Below are 23,254 nucleotides of genomic sequence, written 5' to 3' on the forward strand. Positions count from 1 at the left end.
GCACAGGTGGTGGTGGAGGCCTGGTCATTGGGTGTTTTTAAGGCAGAGATTGATATGGCAACAATGCTCATGGGGAGGAGGCCGGGCAGTGGGGCTGAGTGGGAAAATGGATTCGATCAAGATTAAATGGCTGGGAAGACTTGAGGGGCTGGTTAGTCTATTTGGCTTATATGTCTTAAAGCTCTGGGAGAGTGGCAAATAGATAAAGTTAAATGACAATCTGGTCACCATTGTACAGGGAAGATGTGACTGCAAAGTGGTCCATCGAGTCAACCTGCTGCCTCTCAGCTCCGGTGCCCTGGGTTCCATCCTGACCCCTCACATTATATATTTGGACTTTGCATGTTCTCTCTATGACCACATGGGTAACTCTCAGCACCCTAATTTTCTCCCACATGCCCAAGACTTGCCAATTTGTAGGTGAATAAGCCATTGTAAATTGCCCCTGGAGTATAGTTCAGGGGTAGATTCTAGGGAGAGTTGATGGGAATGTAGAAGAATGAAGTCAGGTTTAAAGAAAACGAGTGGAAATGAGCCCATGGTACTCAGGATGGGGTCAGTGGACAAAGGGTCTGTTTACGTGCTCTGTGATTCAATTACTTTGAAAGAGATGATAAGGTGCAGAGATATGCAAAAACAAAATGGGTCTGGGGAAGAGGAGCCAATTTTAGATCACAACCAAATAATGAATTGATGAGTAGAAAAATGAATAATGAAAACTGTAAAAAAGAGATACCACAGCTGGAATCCCTAATTATTGAAAGCTCTGTGCAAACTCCACAAGATGGTGAGGTCGATCCTTGAACTTGTCGGCCTCTTGGAGCAGCGCACGAGGTTAGGGACCGGGAAGTCAGAGCGGAGATGGGATAGGGATTGGAAAATTGAAGGGAAAGGTGGGAACTTCGGTTAAGATCAGCCACGTACGGAAAAAGATGCCGCAACATTAAGCTCGCCCCCAAAAAGCACGTCCCGTGTACATTCATCCACTTTCCACTGCTTCAGGCGCGGGTAAATCATACACTTCCATAAAATGATTTATTTCATAGGTTTTACAGAGGTTTAGAATACAGCTTAATATGCTTTAAGATGATCAGACAAGAGCTATTGGCCTTGTGTATTTTTTTTCAATTTACAAATTAGAACACAATAATCTAGTTCTTTTGTTTCTTCAGTGTAAATGTACACATCAGGTATCCTTTGGCTGTCCTGAAGCAGCTTTGCTATCTGGCAAGTTTGAACTGTGAAGTTGTAGTGCAGTATACAATGTGTGGAGGACATTAACTGAGAACTTCACACCTCCATTGTTGTATAAAACTTATTTTTAAAAAAAAACCTTATGACCATGACATGCCTGCTCCACAGGGCAGACATAGGCAAAGTAAAACTGTCACTGACCAGGCACAGAAATAGCACAACATTTTCTTACAAAATAAAAACATACAAAAGGACTATAAGATGCTATCAAAGAATTTACATTTGTCATAAAACTCTAAAGTCAAGGCAGTATAACACAGACCGCCATACTGCACTTTATCAAATACGCCTACAACAGTGATACAAAATATTTTCACCGCTGTTATACATTGTGTAAACCGTGTGCTAATAACAAATACTATTTTGAGTGAATGACTGCAGATACAGTTTGCTTTCGCGCTTGGTATGTCCGCATTATTAATTTACTGAGGTGCTTTCCCTTTTCATACTAAAAAGGAAAGCTTAAAGAGAATCCATTTGGTCTTTCTATTCATTGGCAGAACTGGGCTTATTTCCCGTCTCAAGAAAAATGGCATGTTCATTTGGCAGCCCCTTCCTCAGTCACTGACGATGAACTCATCATATCAGGCAGTCCTTCCCCGCTGTTATGTTCGGAAAGGCTTGGATGGAGACGCAGGGCAATGCAGTCGGGTTCTTTGCATGTTGGCGAAGTGTGAGATGTGAATGGGGTTGCATGGTGATGGTCCGAGCTCTTCCATGGTCACTGCAGCTTAGACTCTTTCTCTGTCTCTGTAGTTGTGCAGTAATTGGGCTGCTCCGATGGTGCGTAGCCAGGCAGACACACACATTTATAGGAGCCGTCGGTGTTGATGCACTTGGCATTCCGGCACAATGACATTTTGTCATTAAGCTCAGAACATTCATTAACATCTGAGGTAAGGGAAAGAATATGAGCCAGTGGGAGTTAAATATGTTTAAAACAAACTTCATTTGATAGCACAGTACTAGTTTTAGAACATATAGAACATTACAGCACAGTGCAACCTTCAGCTCATGATGTTGTGCCAACCTATATAAACCTCCTCAACAATCTAAATCTTCCCTACAGCGGAACCATTACCCTCTATTTTTCTTGCATCCATGTGCCTGTCTAAGAGTATTTTAAATGTTCCGATTGTACCCGACTCCACCATCACCCCTGGCAATTTATTCCAGGCATCCACCACCATTTTTAAAAAACTACCCCTGACATCTCCTTTAAACTTTCTTCCCCTCACCTCATACAGATACTCTCAGGTATTTGCTAATATCGCCCTAGGAAAATGACCTTGGCTGTCCATACTATCTATGCCTCTCACAGTGGTATGAACCTCTCATTCCTCTTCGCTCCAAAGAGAAAAGCCCTAGCTCTGTTAACCTTGCCTCATAAGACATGTTCTCCAATCCAGGCAAAATCCTGGTAAATCTTCCCAAGCATCCTCGCAAAAGCTTCCACATCCTTCCTGGAATGGACCAACTCGAACTGAGTGCTTTAACCAGTTTTAAAGTGCTGCAACATTACCTCTTGAACTTAATCTCCACCTACTAATGAAGTCCAGCACACCATAAACATTCTTAAATAAATGAGAACACTACTGCCAAATCTTTTTTTTTTGCTTTGTCCCACTGACCTTAACCCAGTCCATAGCTCCCCATTCCTCTCCCATCCATGCACATATTCAAATTCACCACCTCAGCTGGCAGCTCATTCCACACTCCCACCGCTCTCTGTGTGAATATGTTCCCCCTCATGTTCTCCACTTTTCCCCTTTCACTCTTAATCAACATCCTCTGGTTTGTATCTCACCTACCCTCAGTGGAAAAAGCCTATCTATATTTACTCCATCTATCCCCCTCATAATTTTAAATATCTCTATCAAATCTCCCCTCATTCTTCTATGCTCTAGGGAATAAAGTCCTAACCTGTTTAACCTTTCCCTGTAACTCAGTTCCTGAAGTCCAGGCAGCATCCTGGTAAATCTTCTCTGCACTCTTTCTATCTTCTTGATATCTTTCCTGCAGTTAGATGGCCAAAACTGCTCACAATTCTCCAAATTTGGCCTCATCTGTGTCTCATACAACTTTAACATAATATCCAAAATTCCTGTTCTCACAACTTTGATTTATGAAGGCCAATATGAGATATTCGTTCAGAAAGTCATGAGGACTGGAACCCATGAAACCTTGGCTGTGTGGATAAAAATTGGCTTGTAGGTAGAACCCACAGAGTAGTAGTGGAAGGAAAGTATTCTACCTGGAGGTTAATGACTAGTGGAGTACCACAAGGATCTGTTCTAGGATCCCTGCTCTTTGTAATTTTTATAAATGATTTGGATGAAGAGGCAGAAGGAAGATATGAAGGTAGGTGGAGTAGTGGATAGAGCTGAAGTCTGTTGAAGGTTACAAGAGGATATAGACAGGAAGCAGAGCTGGGTGGAGAGGTGGCAGATGGAGTTCAATTCGGATAAGTATGAATTTATTGATTTTGGAAGGACAAACCAGAGTACAGAGTTAATGACCAGTAACTTAAGAGTGGATGAATAGAGGGACCTTGGGGTCAAAATCCATACATCTCTCAAGGTTGCCACACAGGTTAATAGGAGAGTTAGGAAGGCCTATGGAATGCTGGGCTTCATTATTAGAGGGATTGATTTCAAGAATAAAGAGGTCAAGTTGCAACTCTACAATTCTCTGGTCAGACCACACTTAAATGACTTATGAGGAAAGATTGCGCAAATTGGGATTGTACTCCCTGGAGTTTAGAAGATTGAGAGGGGATCTCATAGAGACATAAAATTCTGGCAGGACTGGACAGAATGGATGCAGATGGGATGTTTCCAAGGATGGGAAAATCCAGAACCCGGGGCCATGGTTTGAGGATAATAGGCAAACCATTTAGGACCGAGATGAGGAGGAATTTCTTTACCCAGAGGGTGGTGAATCTGTGGAATTCATTGCCACAGAAGGCAGTAGAGGCAGGTTCACTAAATATATTTAAGAGGGAATTAGATCTATTTCTTCAGTATAAGGGTATTAAAGGTTACGGAGAGAAGGCGGGGACGGGGTACTGAACTTTAAGATCAGCCATGATCTCGTTGAATGGCGGAGCAGGCTCGAAGGGTCGAATGACCTACTCCTGCTCCTATCTTCTATGTTTCTATGTTTCTAAGAGTATTGTGTTCAGTTCTGGTCACCTCATTATAGGAAGGATGTGGAATCTATGGAGAGGGTGCAGTGGAAATTTACCAGGATGTTGCCTAGATTGTGAAACAAGTCTTCTGAAGCAAGGTTAGCAGAGCTGGAACTTTTCTTTTTGGAGCGTGTAAGGATGAGAGGAGACAATAATAGAGGTCTACAAGATAATGAGAGGCATAGATAGCATGAACAGCCAGTGCCTGCTTTCCAGGGCAGGCTAAGCAAACACCAGAGGACATATGAACAAAGTGAGGGGAAGGAAGTTTAGGGGAGATATCAGGGGTACGTTTTTTTTTATGCAGAGCATTGTGGGTGCCTGGAATGTCTTGCCAGGGATGGCAGTGGAGACTGAAACATAGGGGGCATTTAAAAGACTCTTAGACAAGCACATGGATGGAAGAAAAATAGAGGGTTATGGGGTAAGGAGAGCTTATGTTTTTTTTTAAGTAATATATGGTCAGCACAACATCAAGGGCTGAAGGGCTTGTACTGTGCTGTAGTGTTCTATGTTCTAATGTGATAAAAGTTCTTGTTACAAGCCACTCTCTTTAAAAGCCACTTTCAGGGAATAATGTACTTGTATTCCCAGATCCTTCTGTTCTACCACACTCACTAGTGCCCTACCATTTGTCGTGTACATCCTTTCTTGGTTTTTCCTTCCAAAATGCAACACCTCACACTTGTCTGCATTAAATTCCATTTGTCATTTTTCAGCCCATTTTTCGAGCTGGTCCAGATCCCTCTGCAAGCTTTGAAAACCTTCTTTGCTGTCCACAATGCCTCCAATCTTAGTGTCATCTGCAAAATTGCTGATCCAATTTACCACATAATCATCCAGATCATTAATATAGGTGACAAACAACAATGGTCCCAGCCCCGATCACTGAGGCACACTACTAGTCACATGCCTCCAATCTGAGAGGCAATCATCCACACTACTCTCTGGTTTCTCCTGTCCAACCATTATCAAATCTAGTTCACGACTTCACCATGAATACCTGGCGTCACAACCTTCCTGACCTACCTCCCATGTGGGATCTTGTCAAAGGCCTTACAACAAGTAGACAACACCCACAGCCTTTTCTTCATCAACTTTCCTGGTAACCTCCTCCAAAAACTCTATAAGATTGGTTAAACACAACCTACCATGCACAAAGCCACGTTGACTATCTCTAATCAGTTTCTGACTAGCCAAATAATTTATATCCGATCTCTTAGAACACCTTCCAATAATTTATCTACTACTGACGTCAGGTTTACTGGCCTATAATTTCCAGGGTTATTTTAAGAGCCTTTTTTAAAACCACAAAACAACATGAGCTACCCTCCAATCCTCCAGTATCATGCCAGCGGCTCAGGACATTTTAAATATTTCTGCCAGAGCTCCTGCAATTTCTCTCTAAAGCTCCAAGGGAATATTGTCAGGTCCTGGGGATTTATCCACACTTATTTGCTTTAAGACAGCAAGCACCTCCTCCTCTTTAATCTCAATAGGTTCCATGACCTCACTTCCTGTTTTTCTTACTTCCTCAATTCTGTGCCTGTTTCCTGAGTGAATACTGATGAAAAAAACCATTTAAGATCTCCTCCATCTCATTTGACTCCATACAAAGCCGACCCCTCTGATCAAGGGGTACATTTATTCCCTTATTATCCTTTTGATCTTAATATACCTGTAGTAACCCTTAGGATTTTCCTTCGCTTTGTCTGCCAAAGCAACCTCGTGACTTCTTTTAGTTTTCCTGGTTTCCTTCTTAAGGGTTTTCTTGCATTGTTATACACCTCAAGTACCTCATTCGATCCATGTTACCCATACCTGCTTTACACCTCTCTCTTCTGAACCAGATTCCCAATAGCCTTCAAAAACCAAGGTTTCCTATGCATATTAACCTTGTTTTGATCCTGATAGGAACATACAAGCCATGAACTCTCAAAATTTCACCTTTGAAGGTCCTTCACTTACCTCACACATCCTTGCCTGAAAACAACTTATCCTAATCCACACATTCTAGATCCTTTCTCATTTCCTCAAAATTGGCCTTTGCCCAGACCTGTCCTTCTAAACTATATACCCTATCAATCTTTGCAGCCACCTTGAAAGATCTATGGTTTTGAACTCCAAGGTGTCTCTATTCTTCCACACTGTTAAAAATCCTGTCTTTAACCATATACTTTACCTTCAAGTTCAACATTTCAAATTAAATCACTTCATACTTACCTGGATTTAATTCCTTCTGCCACTTCTCTGCCCAACTACACCCTATCTGAATCCTGTGGCAACCTACATCAAACTTCAACACTATCCGCAACACCTCCAAACCTTTGTGTCTTCTGCAAATTTACTGACCCATCCTTCTAATTCTTCATCCAGGTTATTTATAAATATCCCAAAGAGCTAGGGAGTCCCAGAGAAGATCCCTGCAGATCCCAGAGAAGATCTGACCTCCAGGCAGAATGCTTTCCATCTACTACTACCTTCCGCTTTCTGCAGGCAAGCCTATCTGAATCCACAAAGCCAAGATTCTATGGATCCCACGCCTCATGACATTTTTAAATGAGTCTACTATGGGGGACCTTGTCAAATGCCTAACTAAAATCCATAAACACTATTCTACCACATGACCTTCATCAATTTAATTTTTACTTCCTCAAAAAAGCTCAATTAGGTTCATGAACTTCCCTTCACAACACTGACTGTCAATGTACTTCCCTAAATGTTCATAAATCCTGCCTCTAAGAATCCTCTCCAATAGTTTGCCCACCACTGATGTAAGACTCACTGGTCTACAATTCCCAGGGTTCTCCCTATTACCATTTTTAAATAAGGGGACTACATTTGCATTCACCAATCCTTCAGTACTTCCCCTGTAGCCAAGGAGGATGAAAAGATCATTACCAGCACCCCAGCAATTTTTTCCCTCGCCTCCTGTATTAACCTGGGGTATATCTTGTCTGGTCCTGAGGACTTACCAATCCTAATGTTTTCATGAAGAGCCTGCACATCCTCTTTCTTAACCTCAACTTGCTCCAGAACATAAATTTGTTCTAGACTAACCTCACACTATCCAAACTCTCTCTCCCTAATGAATACTGAAGCAAGGATTTCATTTAGGACCATCCCGACCTCCTCTCCCTCCAGGCACATGGTGCCTCCTTTATCTTTAAGTGGTCCTAACCTCACTCTAGTCATCCTTGTGTTCTTTACGTATGCATAGAATGCATTTGTGTTTTCCTTAATCCAACTTGCCAAGACCTTCTCAACCCCCTTCTAGCTCTTCTAAGTCCTTTCTTTAGTTCCTTCCTGGCTACCACATAATTCTCATGAGCCCATCCTGTCCTTCGCTTCTGAAATCTTTTGTATACTTCCTTCCACTTAATTTGTTGTCTCACCTCTTTTGTCAACCACGGTTCCCTTATTCTATCATTAATATTGTCACACTAATAATTGAACAGTTTAACATTGAAGGTGCTTACACACTTGAGAGAAAATAATTTCTGAGCCAGAAAAGACTGTTAAATCAATCTTAGTGAGCACTTTCACGACGTGGGGCTCCTATGGACAAAAGTGATTGGATCCCCATTGTACCCCACTGGATCAGCAAGGTGAAACAAAAGCTTCTCCACATGCTGCACATTGTCCCATTGATAAATGTTACTGCTAATTGCACAAAACCAATGCAACCCATTTTCTGATGTTTCTACACGTGGCCTTCTTACACAAGAGAGGAGCACATTTCTGCCCTGCATCCCACAGATCATGTGATTACACTGAACAACAAAGAATTTCCTTCCTCAACACTTTTGGGGATATTTTATGGATCTTTGAGCTGCTGATCACCTTAGAATTTTCCTATCATGTACCTTTTTTTAGATATAACCTATTTTAGTGATTTCCTGTCATATTTTATATCTATGAATATATTTCCCACAAAGCAAGCTCTTTTGATCAGCCGATTTCTATTTCTCCATTTGCACTAGGGCTTCTTCCCGGCTGATCTTGATGCAGTCAGTGATGAACACGGCGAAAGGTTTGACCAGGACATTGCAACCATGAAAAGCGGTATCGGGGCAACTGCAATCCATCAATGCTGGCCAACCATTGTTGGATGCTGATACGAGAGGCATCAGATGCTGAGTACAAATGAAAATCAGCGGCAAAACATTTTTAGGACAGTTGAACTAACGCAATGTGTTAGCATTATTATGTGATTAAACGTGCTAAATTCAATAAAAGTTAATTTAATATTTCTCCAACTTCCCACATGAAACAGCAATTCTGAAATTATCTTTGTGTTCAGCTTGAAGTTGTCTATCATAATCCCCAATTTTATTTCAGGAAGCAAACCTTTTGAAAAGAATTAGTTGTCCAGTGTAATCACACATAAAGACATAAAATAAATATATACAATAAGAAGGATTTGGAGAGTTTAGAGGAAAAAAGCAGAGAATGTTTCAATTAACATGCCTTGGCTATGTTACAGGGAAGTCTTCTTAAATAATAACCAATTATTTCCCCACTAGTAGCTGAACTTACCGACACACTCCAGCCTGGTTATATCCAGCTGATAGCCATCATAGCAATCACACGTGTAGCCCTCCTGCACCCGGACGCAGCGCCCATTCTCACAGCCGTTCAGAATGCCGCATTCCTCTGCCTGCAGTCCCTCGAAGCTCTCAAGCGGATCTAGACGGAAGCGAGCAGAACCATGAGGCACAGCTCATCCTCCAATGCATTCGGCAGTGGTGCAAGCTGCCACCGTGGCCAAGCTAATCAGGACTCTCAACAGAGATGGCAGTGGTGCCTGTATTTCACATGGGCTGCCCGTTCATCCCTGACTCGATGCACTGCTGTAAAAATTGTCCCCAGACATTTTGCTTGTCCACAATTCACTTCCTCAGAATGGCAGACAGGTTCCACCTTTTCAGTTGCAGCACACAAAGGTGGTGGCACAGTTCGCATCGCTGTTAGCACAATGCCAACAGAGCTCTAGTAACCTAGGTTTGAATCCGGTGCTCTCAGTAAGGAGTTTGCACGTTCACCCCACGCCTGTGTACGTTTCCTTCGGGCACTCCGGTTTCCTCCTATGCTTCAAAATGTACATGGGTTGCAGGTTAATTAGTGAATATGGATAGCACAGGCTTGTGGACTGGAAGGGCCTGTTGCACTGTATGTCTAAATTTAAATTTAAAAGTGCTGGAAAAACTCACCGTCATGTAGCATCGATAGAAAACGATGATTCGGGCCTGAGCTCTTCTTTTAGGTATTAAGGCAATGACAGGATATAGATTTAGTTCAGCAAAGTGACAGGAGGTAAGAGATCAACCACATTCTCAAGAAACAGCAGAGCAGGTGCAAGGGGGCAAAGAGCTCCTCTATCTGATGCACGAGGCAGACAACGAAAAGCTTGATCAAAGTGCTGGGTTGGAAGAAGTACCACGGAGGAGGAAAGAGGAGCGGAGAGATTTAGGAATAAAATGCCAGTGTTTAGGGCTCCCCTAGCTGAAGGCACACCTGCCAGAGGTGCAGTGATTAAACTGCAAGGATGTGGAATGAAGCAGAAATGAGGGAGTGCAGAGATTGCATCGTACAGCTTGAGGAAATTGGAGGAGGAGGGGAGAATGAAGCCAAAGGAGGGTTCACCTGAAGAGAATGAGAATTTTTTTTCTATTTTCCCTTTCTCCTTCTTCCCAAAATATTTTATTGAGTTGAATAGAAAAAACCCTTCATACACGATCTTCTAATTAATAACATAAATCAAATCATCTCATATGCATATCGTGAAAATTGTAAATCAAAAGTATAACATAATTATTTACTTATCCTATTCAAAACATCGAATTCTATGAATTATATTAACAGTTAATCCATTCCTCATAATATAGCCAAAATTAATGTTGAAGAGAAAATAGACAAGATATAATTGATTCCTTTATATAAAAAAAGGGATTTTATACGAGAAGTGTAAGTATTTTCATCTTATTCTGTGAACATTAATGATCCACAGTTAAACCCATCTTCACCTACTTTATCTCTACTAATAGAAAAAAAATGGAAAGAGAAAAAAAATGGTTTATTATTTGTTGCCAGTGTATGTCAGCAAACATTGGGTAAGGTGAATGGGAGTTTTCGTTCGTTCAAACATGGGCAGCAAAGGTGAGTCCTTGTTCATCCCTCCTTTGCAGAGATTGTGCTTGAATATTCAGGGTGAAAATAAGATTTGGGTAACTTTCCACTTTTCTTCAGGTTGATGGTGTTGAATCAGGATAATATACAGACATGGTAAATGAAGCAATATATTGCCAGAGCAGCACAGGTTATCCTCTAAACTGTTATATATTGCTGTGAAGCACAAAATTCAGTAGGCACGGTGAATGAAGTACAAACGCAATGCTTGTGACTGTCTACATTTTACTCATACCTTAATGAAGGGCTCAAGCCTGTAATGTTGGTTATGTAATCTTTATCTTTACTACATAAAGTGCACTGTTTGACCTGCTGAGTTTCTCCAGCATTTTTACTGCACATTGCAGGTCAGACCTGTCCTTTGAAGAAACAGATCCCACCTGAATCCTCATCGTATTTTACACCAGAATGTGGTACAACCCTGAACAGCCTCAGACACAGCAATCTTTCCTCCCTTTCCTTGCTTTATTTAAATAAGCCCAACCATTGGCAATGGAGGACCATAAAACATCATCTTGGTGACAGATGCGTGGCCTGATATGTGGGCACGCAGAGCCAAGTTGTTGGCGGTGTATAGTTGTCGAGGTGGAGACCATCTGTTTCTGTCCAGACTGAGAGTTGGGGATGATTTGTTCCTTTCTAGTGCTGGTGGAAAGGAGACTGACGCAAGTGAGAAAATTATTCAAGAAACCACAAGGCCGGGTTGAAGCTTATAGCAGTAATACCTCCCTCCCTCTGCCCCTTTCTTGGCTTCTTCCTCCTCTGAACAATACAATATCCATTCCAAAGGAAATCACATTTTTCAAACTATGAAATATTTTCATTACATTCCAATGTGAATTTAACTCCAGCAGTAAATTTGTCTGTATTAAGTGACCACATATGGCTATAATTGCCTCGGTATTCATCCTTGATTGGTGATAATAAACAATCCATCAGTTGCAATCTACCTCTGAAATTCAAATTAACTGGCTATAATGGGATGTGCTTTGGGGTTGGGGTTGGGGTTCATTTGTTTTTACTTCATCTCTGTGGGATCTGAGATGGTCAAAAAGTCCAATATGAGATCCAGAGAAAGACATCTCTCATGGTCGGGGTGGGGTGGGGGGAATGGACAAGTTGTTCAAGGACCCTGCCCTCACTCAGCTTCTACTGACCCCCTCAAAGAGACTAATCCCTCAGTATCTTTCCAGATGTGGTTTTCTCCCCAAATAGCAGTCATGGGTGAGGGATGAGCAGCCCTGAATTAGTGAGGATGTCACGTCCTTTCAAATGACGCTTCGAGAATAAGGGGAAGGAAATTCGAACGCATGAATAATGGGCTCTGGGTGAGGTAGAAAGGGGAAATCATGGACATATAGACTGGGGAAAATCAGTGAATTGATTAATATTTATCATACTGTCAGTAACCATAGTGGCACAGCAGGATGGGACGAGAACAGGTTCGTTTTGGGGGATAGCGCAAAAGGAGACAACCAATTCTAAGTGAGGGGCGAGGAAGGGATGAATTTGTGGAGTGAAACCTCTCCTCACTTTCTTCATCTCAACCTCGAAGACAGAAGGAGGTGCCCTCGGATAATCTTTGGTCATTGGGGTTAGAAATGATGGATTTGTCACAATGTGCATGAAATAATTCAGAGGCAGGATATCTTTGAACAGAAAGAAGTATAAAGCAGGTCTTGATGCATATCGGTGGAGAGTGAAAGAGAGTTAATATTTCAGCGAAATATTTCATTCAATAAAATGTCACGTTCTCTCCCCACAGGTCCTGCACAATGCATTGACTACATTACCAGTATTTTGTATGAATGAAGTGCATGCTTTTATTTGAGCTAAATTCTTTTTTGTTTAAGTTGAGCCAATTAAGCACTTGTTTATTACATCACACCTTTGGAAAGTAAGAATCTGACCTCATACACATGGCCAACAGATGGCACAGGTTGCCCAAGCAGAGATCTTTATCATTACTCCATGACTCCCAATCCTGGGTTACTACTTGTTTCACCAGATAAAATGAAACTACAAGTGAAATTTCTCATCTCCTCAGGTGTCACGTCCACATCCTTTAGATTTATATGCTGTCATTTGGCATGCAGCTTGAGTATAAATTGTGAGTTGAAACCGAGAGGTGGGCGAGGCACTGGATTTGAAGCAGCTGGAACTGTTGATTCTGAGCCACGGACTTATCTTCACCGATACAACGCATTTGTTGAAAGCAAATAGTAGAAATCCATCAGAAAGAAAATGAAAGGTTAAATTTTCCAAGGAGACCCTCCACTAATGGTGGGGTCATTGGGGGCTATTCCCGGAAACATGTCCAATATCCCTTTCCCTCAGATATTAACCAGCATGCTTTGTCATTCCCTTCATCTGCAAGGTTTCCCGCATTTATGGATCTTTTTATTCAAGTGAATACAAATTGAGTGAGGTTTTTTTAATTGTAAGAAGATGGAAGCTATTTGCAAATGGATCTTTTATGAAACAGTAGGGTGAATATTTGATCCTGATGTTGAGATGGCAAGACTTAGTCTTCACAATCCAAAAGTAGGGTGGGTAGAAATTAGTCTGTTGATACCTATACTAAATGTATAATGGAGGTTCATTAAATCTGGAGCTGAAATCAAAATTCTACCCCAGTGCATATTGGTTTCTTCGAAATCTTTAATGAACATCCACTGAATTTCCTCATGAGGTTAGAAACTGGGCCTGCTGTTAAGGTAAAACTCCAAGAGGATTCAGGCTGGCCAGCATTCCATTACAGTGAATGGCAGCTGGGTTTTAGAGCAAAATAGATATTTCTGAGTGAGTAGTTGTCAACAGGGAGCAAAATTGTTAGCAGGCTTTCTAAAGACCATATGAGGTATGCAAATAGTTTGGATGGCTTTCCCAAATGTTGCATGAAACACCCAGCAAAATGCAGGGTGGAACAAAAACTAAGGTCAAGAACAAACTTGCATTTCATTTGCATTTTGCACATCAAAAGCCTGAGTGACATAATTTGGAAGCTGTCATTGTTGAAGAATCAAGGCACACAAACGGCACTGTAATGCTGAGTTGTGTGAGGCATAAATATTTGCCACGTCAATGGGGTACCTTAGGAGGATTTTTAGCCTATTTGAAAAGAACAGGAGGTCTCCGTTTACTATTGCAACCAAAAGATAGCTCCCAAACTGGTACAGTGCTCCTTCACTCCTGCATTTAAATGTCACAAGTGTCAGGAGTGGAACTCACAACTAAAATGTTCTGAGTTTGAAGCTGAATCCCAGTTGACACTGAGTCAGAAAATAGACCTGGGACCAGTTCTGATCACCTCATTATAAGAAGGATGGAGATACTTTGGAAAGGGTGCAGAGGAGATTTGCCAGGATCTTGCCCAGATTGAAGAATGTATCTTATAACCATATAACCACTTACAGCACAGAACAGGTCAGTTCGGCCCTACTAATCCATGCTGTAACAAATTCCCACCCTCCTAGTCCCACTGACCAGCACCCGGTCCATACCCCTCCAGTCCTCTCCTCTCCATGTAACTATCAAGTCTTTCCTTAAATGTAACCAATGATCCCGCCTCAACCACGTCTGCCGGAAGCTCATTCCACATCCCTACCACCCTTTGCGTAAAGAAATTTCCCCTCATGTTCCCCTTATAATTTTCCCCCTTCAATCTTAAACCATGCCCTCTAGTTTGAATCTCCCCCACTCTTAATTACTCTGTCTGTCCTTTTTAAAATCTTAAACACCTCTATCAAGTCCCCCCTCAATCTTCTATGCTCCAGAGAAAAAAGCCCTAGTCTGCACAACCTTTTCCTGTAACTCAAACCTTGAAATCCTGTCAACATTCTCGTGAAACTTCTCTGCACTCTCTCTATTTTGTTTATATGAATCAAGGTTGACTGAGCTAGGGCTTTCCTCTTTTCAAAGGATGAAAGGAGACTTAATAAAGGTATCTATGGTTATGAGGAACTTGGGTAAGGTGCATTTTTCCAAGGGTACCTTTTTATTTTCCCAGAGCAGCAATAGCAAGTACCAGAAGACATCTGTTTAAGGTAAGTGGGGGAAGGTTTAGGGGAGGCATCAGAGATAAGGTTTTTTTAACAAAGAGAATGTTGGGAGCCTGGAGTGCATTGCCAGGAGTGGTGGTGGAGACTGATATAATAGGGATGTAGTCACATGGCTGTCAGAAAAATAGAGGGCTGTGAGTGTGAGCCTGAGAAGGGTTTGATTGTTTTGGAGTAGCTTTACTTAGGTCAGCACAACATTAAAGGCTGAAGGGCCTGATCTGTGCTGTAATGTTCTATGTTCTCAGTGATCCAGTACCAAATGCTCTCATCAAACCAAAGATACAGCTACATGGAATTGTCAATGAGTGGCAGTGATCCTGCACACACACACACACACACACACACACACACACACACGCGCGTAAAATGGTAAGCCATCTATAAACGACGCAGTTGTAGCGTGTTTGGAAAGTTAAGGTGAAGAGATGCCACTGAGTTGTCATTGAATATATTCCTGGATCTTTCCACAAAGGGCAACACGGTTGGCGTAGCATTTAGCGCAGTGCCGTTACAGCGCCAGCAATCAGGACTGGGGTTTGAATCCTGCGCTGTCTGTAAGGATTTTGAATGTTCTCCCTGACTGCATGGATTTTAACCAGGGCGTCCAGTTTCTCCCCACCAATCAAAATGTACCAGGGGTTGTAGGTCAATTCGGTGTAATTGGGGCAGCAGGGGCTCGTGGACTGAAAGGGCCTGTTACTGTGGTGTACGTCTAAATTTAAAATTTAAATTTAAAATATGACTTTCCACTTCTACTATTGGTCAACCAACACATCAATCAGTAAAGCCTTTCAATGGTGAGCAAAAAGAGTAAGAATTTGCTGTAAAGCTGCTTAGCAGGGTAGTTAATCCCATATTTTCTCTCATACAACATTCTTACCCTTACTATTTACAACCAAGTGCCAGTGCTACATGTTCAATCCCTGGATTTTCCAAACCAATCCTTGGATGGGGAAAGTGAGAGGAAAGGCAAAGGAAAAATTCTTGCCTATGCTCAGGCAAACCAGTTTTACAGCCACAGGTGGGAATGAACGAAAAAAGGCAAGGCGATGTGTCATTTAGATATTTCCCACCCTTTCACCATCCACCCACCAAGCATCAGTTCAGAAGAAATTAATTTCTCCCCAAAGAAATGTATTCTTGCAGGAGATAGAACCTATCAGAAGAATAGATTGTATTATGTGCGTTACCCCTCATGAATCATGGACAAGCTGAGCAGATGTACCTCACCTTCTTGTTAAAAGAAAAAGCTGCTGTCAAATTTAAGCTTTGAAGCTGGAAACTTTAGTTGAAGCATCGATATTTCCAACACAGAGGGCATTTGGACATCATTCATCTCACTGCACACTCCCTCCACATTAGCCTGTGGGCAGGAATGAATACCCTACATCCCCAGGTGCCTGCAGTGCATGTATCAGCAGGTTACAACCTCTGTGCCTACACCAGTGGTTCTCAACCTTTTTCTTTCCACTAAGTATTCCCAATACCACAGGTCCTCACCATAGTAAGGGATTGCTGAAGGTGATATGTGGGTGGGAAGAAACATGACAATTTTTCTCAAGCAATATATTTCAGTAACAATTGGGTCTACAGCAGTGATTCTCAATCTTCCCTTCCCACCCACATACCACCTTCAGCAATCCCTTACTAATCACAGAGCACCAATGGCATAGGGATTACTTAAAGTGGTATGTGAGTGGCAAGTACAAGGTTGAGAACCATTGGCCTACACGCTGCAGTGAGGAAGTATGGAGCTCGAGGGAGATCAGGCAACAGTGCATCTGATCTCTTGGTCTGCCCCCGGACTTCCCACCAGTTCCAGGGACCTTTCACACCAAGGGTAGTCGGTATTAAATTTAAATTTAGACACACAGCATGGTAATAGGCCCTTTCGGCCCTCAAGCCCATGCTGCCCAATTACGCCCAATTGACCAACATTTTGAAGAGTGGTAGGAAACCGGAGCCCCTGGGAAAGATCCACTCAGACAGGGGGAGAAGGTACTAACTCCTTACAGACAGTGCCGGATGTGGGAAGAGGTGCCAGAGGAAGTGGTAGAAGTAAAGCAGAGGGCCTTCGTTCCAACTTTGCACCTTAAGCATCAACTACTTAAGTGGAGTCATGAAGTCATACAGGTCGGAAACAGGCCACTCAGCCCAGTGATTTGGTACTGACTACCCATGAACACTAATTCATTTCTTCTCTCCACATTCTCAACCATTCCATCTAGCTTTCACACCTCATCTAGGGTAATTTAACAGCAGCCCAATTAAACTACCAGCTGCATATCGTTGGGATGCTGAAGGAAACCAAAGCCCTCAGAGAAAATCCACGTGGCCTTAGGGATAATGTTCAAACCCCACAAGACAGCAGCAGAGGGCAGGATTGAAACCAGATCGGTGACACTGTGAGACAATTGGTCTGCAGCTTTTTCTATCTGAGACACTGCTTTTCACTTAAAGGATAAGTAAAGGCCAAGTGATTTGCTTTTCACATTATTTTAATTAATATTAATGCTTTGTAAGCAATTTATCTCATCCAAATGAGTTTAAATAAATTAAATTTTCTTAATTAATTATTTTTAATTACTGTTTATGCTCGTGCTATTGTCAAAATTTTTGGACCAATATTTTGGGTGAAATTTGTGGGGGGAGAGGATTGATTTTGACACAGGTCAGACTTTTGGTCACAGTAAGTACCTGTGTAATTCAAGGTGTCAGAATCTCAGATGGCCAAGACCAGGTGGTAAGTCTGAGGTTGGGGCATCAGGAGCTTGGATGGGCGGGATGCCGGGGCCTAGGAGAGGATTTGTGGCCAGGGCATCACGAGCTCGGATGGGTGGCCAGGGCCTAGGAGAGATGATGTGGCTGAGGCATCAGGAGCTAGGGTGAGGGCCCGCAGTCGGGGTGGTGGGAGCTTGGATGGGTGGGCAGTCAGGGCCAAAAAAAAGGTGGGGTCAAATTTTACATGAGATCGACAATTACACAAGTATATATGGAACTTAAATCTTTTTCTTTGCTTCCAAGTGCTGTTAATCACTAGAAACATCTGTAAGTGAAGCAGCCTGAGATTTTATTTTACCCAGAAAGGGACTCTACTTCCTGCGTTTCCTGAACAAAGAAGCTTCTCTCTCAACTCATTCCCTATCTTGGATTGCAGGGTGTGACCTGGAGTCATCCACAGCTCCTTCGGGGGCCACAGGAGGAGACTGACTACACGGTTAAATTGCAAAAGCCAAGTTCATCTTGGATCAAGAAAGATTGCAGGGATAGCCGAGAGAGTGTGACGTCGATAGGAAAAACTGTTCCATGACCTTTGATACAAGAACTAAAGGACATAAATTCCAGGTTTTGGACCTTGGAAGTACAATGGAAGCAAGAAGTTTTTTTTTTAAAGTCATGAGCAGTAATAATCCGGAATGCACTGTATAGTGATGGTGGGAATGGAGACATTCAATACTTCAGAAGGAATAAGGCTGCATTTTGTTCATAGCTTGATGAAGGAATCAAGCCCGAAACATTGGTTAGGTGTGTTTACCTTTGCTACATAAAGGACACTGTTTGACCTGCTGAGTTTCAAAAGCAAAGGGTAAGTCCTTGAGGAAATTCTGGGCAGAAGAAATAATGTTCCTCTTCTATCTTGTCAAGCCCTGTATGAGTTTTATACATTTCAGTGAGATCAACTCTGATTCCAATATATTCAAAGAGAATTTTCACGTGGTCTGTTTGGAGTCAGAGTTCCACAGCACAGAAACAGGCCTTTGGGCCCACCCTGTCCATGCCGACCGAACTGTCTGCCTGGGCTAGTCCTACTTGCTTGTATCTTGTCTAATGTCCCTCTTAATCTTTTCTATCCATACACCCACCCAAATGTCTTCCTAATGTTGCAATTCTACCACTTGCTCCGGTATACCCACCACCCTCTGACTGAAAAGGTTTCTCCTCACATCCCTTTGAAATCTTTCTCCTCTCATCTTAAATCTCTGCCCTTAAGCTTTAGGCTGAGAAAAAAAAAAAACTGTGACATTTTTTTTTACCTTATCTACACCCCTCATGATTTTATAGACCCCTCTAAGCTCAGTCTCTGATGCTCCTGGGGGAAAAAGTGCCAGCCTATCCACCTTCTCGTTATAAATCAATCCCTCTGGGCCCAGTAACATCCTCATGAATCCATGATCATACGGAATGGCAGTGTAGCTTGAAGGGCCAAATGGTTTAATCCAGCACCTATTTTTCTAGGTTTCTATACAGCACGGTAACATGTCCTTTTGGCCCATGAGCCTGTGCCGCTCAATTACACCCAATTAACCTACATCCTGGAATTTTCCTGTGCATAATGACATCTTTCCTATTTCTGGGTGGCCCCCGACTACTCGATGTTCCAGGTGTGGTCTCACCAAATCCTTGAAAGATCTGGAAAAAATTTGAAATAAAAACAGAAAATGCAGGACAGGCAGCATCCGTGGAAAGAGAGAAAGATTAGCACCTTGGATCCCGGATAGTTGTTAGATGGTCCTAACAGAAGTTCTGACAAAGGGCTGGCTAACTCTGTGCTCTTTCCACAGATGCCTCCTATCCTGACTGTTTGCAGCATCTTCCGCTTAATCTCTTCTCACGCAAGAAACCTGCTAACCCAGGAGCTAATTTGACGAACCTCCCGTAGCATTCATAGGAGGTAAAGATACATCTCCCAAAGGTTTGGGCCTGAGCGCTTCTTCAAGGACAATGCGTCTGTGTTAAAGGCAGGGGCAAAGGTTGGAGGAAGGAACACACACCAGCAGACAAAGGTTATTTGGATCTGATAATTAGTCAGGAGAGAGGAAAGGTGGGAATTGATGTTGGTTCTGCGAATGGAGATAAAGGGAAGAGAGTGAAAGAGCTGGAGGAAAGGAGACATAGGAGGAAGGGGGGATCTAACGGAAACTGGAGAAACCAAAGTTAATGCATCCAGTTGGAAGGTGTCCAGACAAATCATGAAGTGTTGTTCCTCCAATTTGTGGGTGGTCTCAGTCTGGCAGTGCATGAAACCGTGGACAATCATGAAAGCAAGGGGATGGGGTGGGGAATTGAAATGGGTGGCCACTGTCCACACTATTGTGGCAGACAGAGCCATGGTGCTCAATGAAGCAATCTCGCAATTGCGTCTGGGCTCTCCAGACTCTCCGACAAAGAGGAGTCCGCAACAGAAGCACTGGATACATTTGATGACCCCTGCAGATTCACGAAAGAAGTGTTGTTTCATTTGGAAGAACTGTTTGGATCTGATACTACCTGAATGGAGGTGAGTGAGGAGGTGTGGATGCAAGTGGAGCACCTCCTGCGGTCGCAGGGGTTGGTACCAAATGGATGGTTGGTGGGAACAAGGGGGTCATGGAGGGAGTGGTCCCTGTGGAAGATAGAGAGAGGAGGAGAAGAGAATATTAGTCTGGTGGTGGGATCACATAGTTGGTGGCGGAAATAGTGGAGGATGATATGTTGGATACAGAGGCTGGTGGGGTGATTGATGAGGACAAGGGGATACCTGTCATTGTTGCGTGTGGAGGCAGAGTGGCCCAGGGCAGATGTGCGGGTAGTGGAAGATATGCGGGTGAGTGTTGAGTTGAAGGTGGTAGCGGTGAAGCCACATTGTTTGAAGAAGGAGGACATCTCTGATGATTTGCCAGGGAAGACCTCGACCTGGAGCAGATGCAACAGAGGCGGAGGAATCCAGAGAAAGGAATGGAATCTGCTCCCTTGATGGATTTTGGAGGAGAGGTGACGTGGTTGAAACTGATAAAATCCTGAGTGGATGAGGAGAGGATTTTTTTCCTCATGTGGGAGAACGTGGATCTGGTAACTCATGGTTTAAAAGTAAGAGATTGCTCATTGAAAATATATGAGGCAATTGTCTTTGGAAATCTCCTCAAAGGATGGTGGAACCAAAGTCTTCAGATATTTTTAAAATGGAGACAGGTAGATTCTGGAGAAGCTTGTTCATTGAGATTTCAACCGACGAAGCCCATCACAAGCACATTCCCTTCATTTACACACCACAGAGATATCGTCCTTGTTATTTCTCCCCAACACAAGATTTCTTCACTCATTCTTTAACACCAAACCTTCTGAAGTTCTTTTAAATTTAGGGTGGCGCAGATCGCATAGTGGCTAGTGCAATGCCACTGCAGAGTCAATGACCCGGGTTCAAATCTGGCACTGTCTGTAAGGAGTTTTACATTCTCCCCATGTCTGCGAGGGTTTCCTCTGGGTGCTTGGGTTTCCTTCCGCCTTTCAAAACATACCAGGAGTTATAGGTCATGATTTGTCTGGGCTCATGGACCGGAAGAGCCAGTTACTGTGCTGTATGTCTAAGTACTGTATTTTTTAAATTGAAAATTTAATGAAAAAGCTTGCAATTGTCCAACTTACAGCCTTCATCGACAAAGAGCGGCAGGTGTTCTGAGGCCGGTTTCTCGGAATCGTACTCAGGTGGTGAGACTGAGTAGTCGGGCTGGAAGGGCTTCAACGCATCTCGGCCGTATTCGTGCCATCTCCCCTGAATGGGCAGGTTACAGAGTTGGGCATAATCCTCTGTGATAAAGAATATAAATAATATCAGAATGATCCAGAAAAGAAATACTGCAAATCCAGGGAAGCTGAATGAAAATTAAAAAAATGCTGGAAATGCTCAGCAGGACAGGAGCATCACAGATCCTCTCTTCTGTTCGCTCCAGCTCTTTTCTTAGTACCTTGAAAGATGTTTGATTCTCAACTCATAATAGAGATCATTCCTTGAAATGCGAACTCTATTTTACTCTCCACAGGTGCTGTCTGACCTAATGAGTATTGCCACCACTTTCTCCTTTACCTAATCATAATAACAATGAAATTGAGTCCAATAACTTGTGTTTGTTTAATATCATACGATTGTATGTACTGTATATAGATAAAACCAGACGAAACAAAGCTTTGCTGGACCATAATGCACGTATAACACCCCCCGCCCCCCCAACTTCACACACAATAATCACACTGTAAATATAAGATATAAAATTAAATATAATTCATCAATCTCACAACCTGCAGGAAGAAGCTACAGTATTTCCTAGCCTGGCAGTCCTGATTTTGATGCTTCTGTACCTCCTTCCTGATGGTAAAAGATCAAAGATACTATGTGATCGATGAAAAAGGTCCTCGATAGTTCTTTGAACTTTATTTCCCCAATGCTCTGGTGAATGTCGTCAAAGGGAGACCCCATTGATCTTTATGGCCATTTTAGTAATTTTCTGTACCGCACAATGTTGCAGCCAGTTAAGGCACTCTCAATTGTCAAGATGGGGGCCAGTAGTCTATGAGTCTGTGTGGCTATTTGTTCATTTATCCGTGGACAGATTATATATTGCTATTTACTGTTGATGAGTGTTGAAACTTCCCATAGCACTATAGTTCAAGACAATGATCCGCCAACACATTCTCACGTGGAGTTAATATTGCTCACTGTAAAAAGTCATCCTTGTTTTCATGCACAAACACTGGAGTAGAATCATGGCTGTACATTGCACTCTGCTTCTGAAATAGAACTGAACCTAGGGTGGGGAGTACAAATGTGCAGCCAAGGTTCGTTATTCTCCACACAGGACACAATGTAGCTGGGTGTAGCTCTGATAAAGAATGTGCCCTGAGGGGCAGGCCACAGTTGCTTCAAAGTCCTCGGCAAAAGCGTGTAAAACACATGGGTCAATAATCGCCTGTTGTTAATTATTTAAAGGCGGCGCGGTTAGCGTAGTGACCCAGATTCATATCGGCACTGTCTGCAAGGATCTGTACATTCTCCCTGTGTCTGTGTCAGTTTCCTCCCACCCACCAAAATCATACGGGGTTGTAGGTTAATTTGGGTGTGATTGGGCGGCACGGGTTTAAATGGCTTCGACTGTGTCGTAATTAATAAAATAACATTAGACTTGGTGACAAATCTACAGCATTCTGAGGTGTCTCATATTTCCTGTGAATGGAGAAAAATCAGGAAGAAATCTGTACAGCTAAAACCCTTGATTGTTAAATGTTTAATTCAGACTTCGCAGCTGACAGGTGCACCTTAGAACTTTACATCACAAATTTGCAGACTCTCCCTGCCATCCAGTCATCCACAGTGAGAATTCTACATCTCACTGGTGATGACGGACTCGTAGGTTAAGTAACCACTGCAAGTTGTCCTTTGCAGCCAGTGGTAAAAAAAACCTGCGAGAGATTTGGTGTGAACATGGGGATTAGTGTCGGATTAGTTTAAACAGGTGTTTGATTGTCAGTGTAGATTGGGCAGGCCCCAGGGCCCGAGTCACGTGACCCCACGTACAACCAGCTATATGAAGCATGCTTTCGATCATCCAGCTTCCCTGAAAACTGCAAAAACACAGAAATGTTGGAGGACTTGCAGCATCCATAGGAGGTGAAGATATATATCTAACGTTTCAAGTCTGAAACATCGGTTATATATCATAAGCTCCTATGGATGCTGTGAGACCTGCTGAGTTCCTCCAGCATTTCTGTGCTTTTACTACAATCACAGCACCTGCAGACTTTCACTCCC

General features: G+C 42.7%; 1 protein-coding gene across 4 annotated transcripts in view; it reads right to left on the minus strand.

Moving 5' to 3' along the window:
- Positions 1 to 1,018: 1,018 nt before the first annotated feature.
- The window catches only part of ltbp1 (latent transforming growth factor beta binding protein 1), a 408,702-nt gene continuing 386,466 nt past the window's right edge, over positions 1,019 to 23,254 (minus strand). For 3 of the 4 annotated variants that reach the window (XM_069930946.1, XM_069930944.1, XM_069930947.1), the window contains 3 exons: positions 21,097 to 21,258; positions 8,984 to 9,133; positions 1,019 to 2,145 (listed from right to left, as the gene is read on the minus strand). In XM_069930946.1, coding sequence (XP_069787047.1) covers positions 1,976 to 2,145; positions 8,984 to 9,133; positions 21,097 to 21,258 — 482 coding nt within the window. In that variant the 3' untranslated portion in view covers positions 1,019 to 1,975. Of the gene's footprint in view, positions 2,146 to 8,983; positions 9,134 to 11,092; positions 11,279 to 21,096; positions 21,259 to 23,254 lie in introns of those variants that run through there. The other variant, XM_069930945.1, reaches the window with a different exon arrangement.

Source organism: Narcine bancroftii, chromosome 4 (assembly GCF_036971445.1).
Source record: "Narcine bancroftii isolate sNarBan1 chromosome 4, sNarBan1.hap1, whole genome shotgun sequence".
NCBI lineage: Eukaryota > Metazoa > Chordata > Chondrichthyes > Torpediniformes > Narcinidae > Narcine > Narcine bancroftii.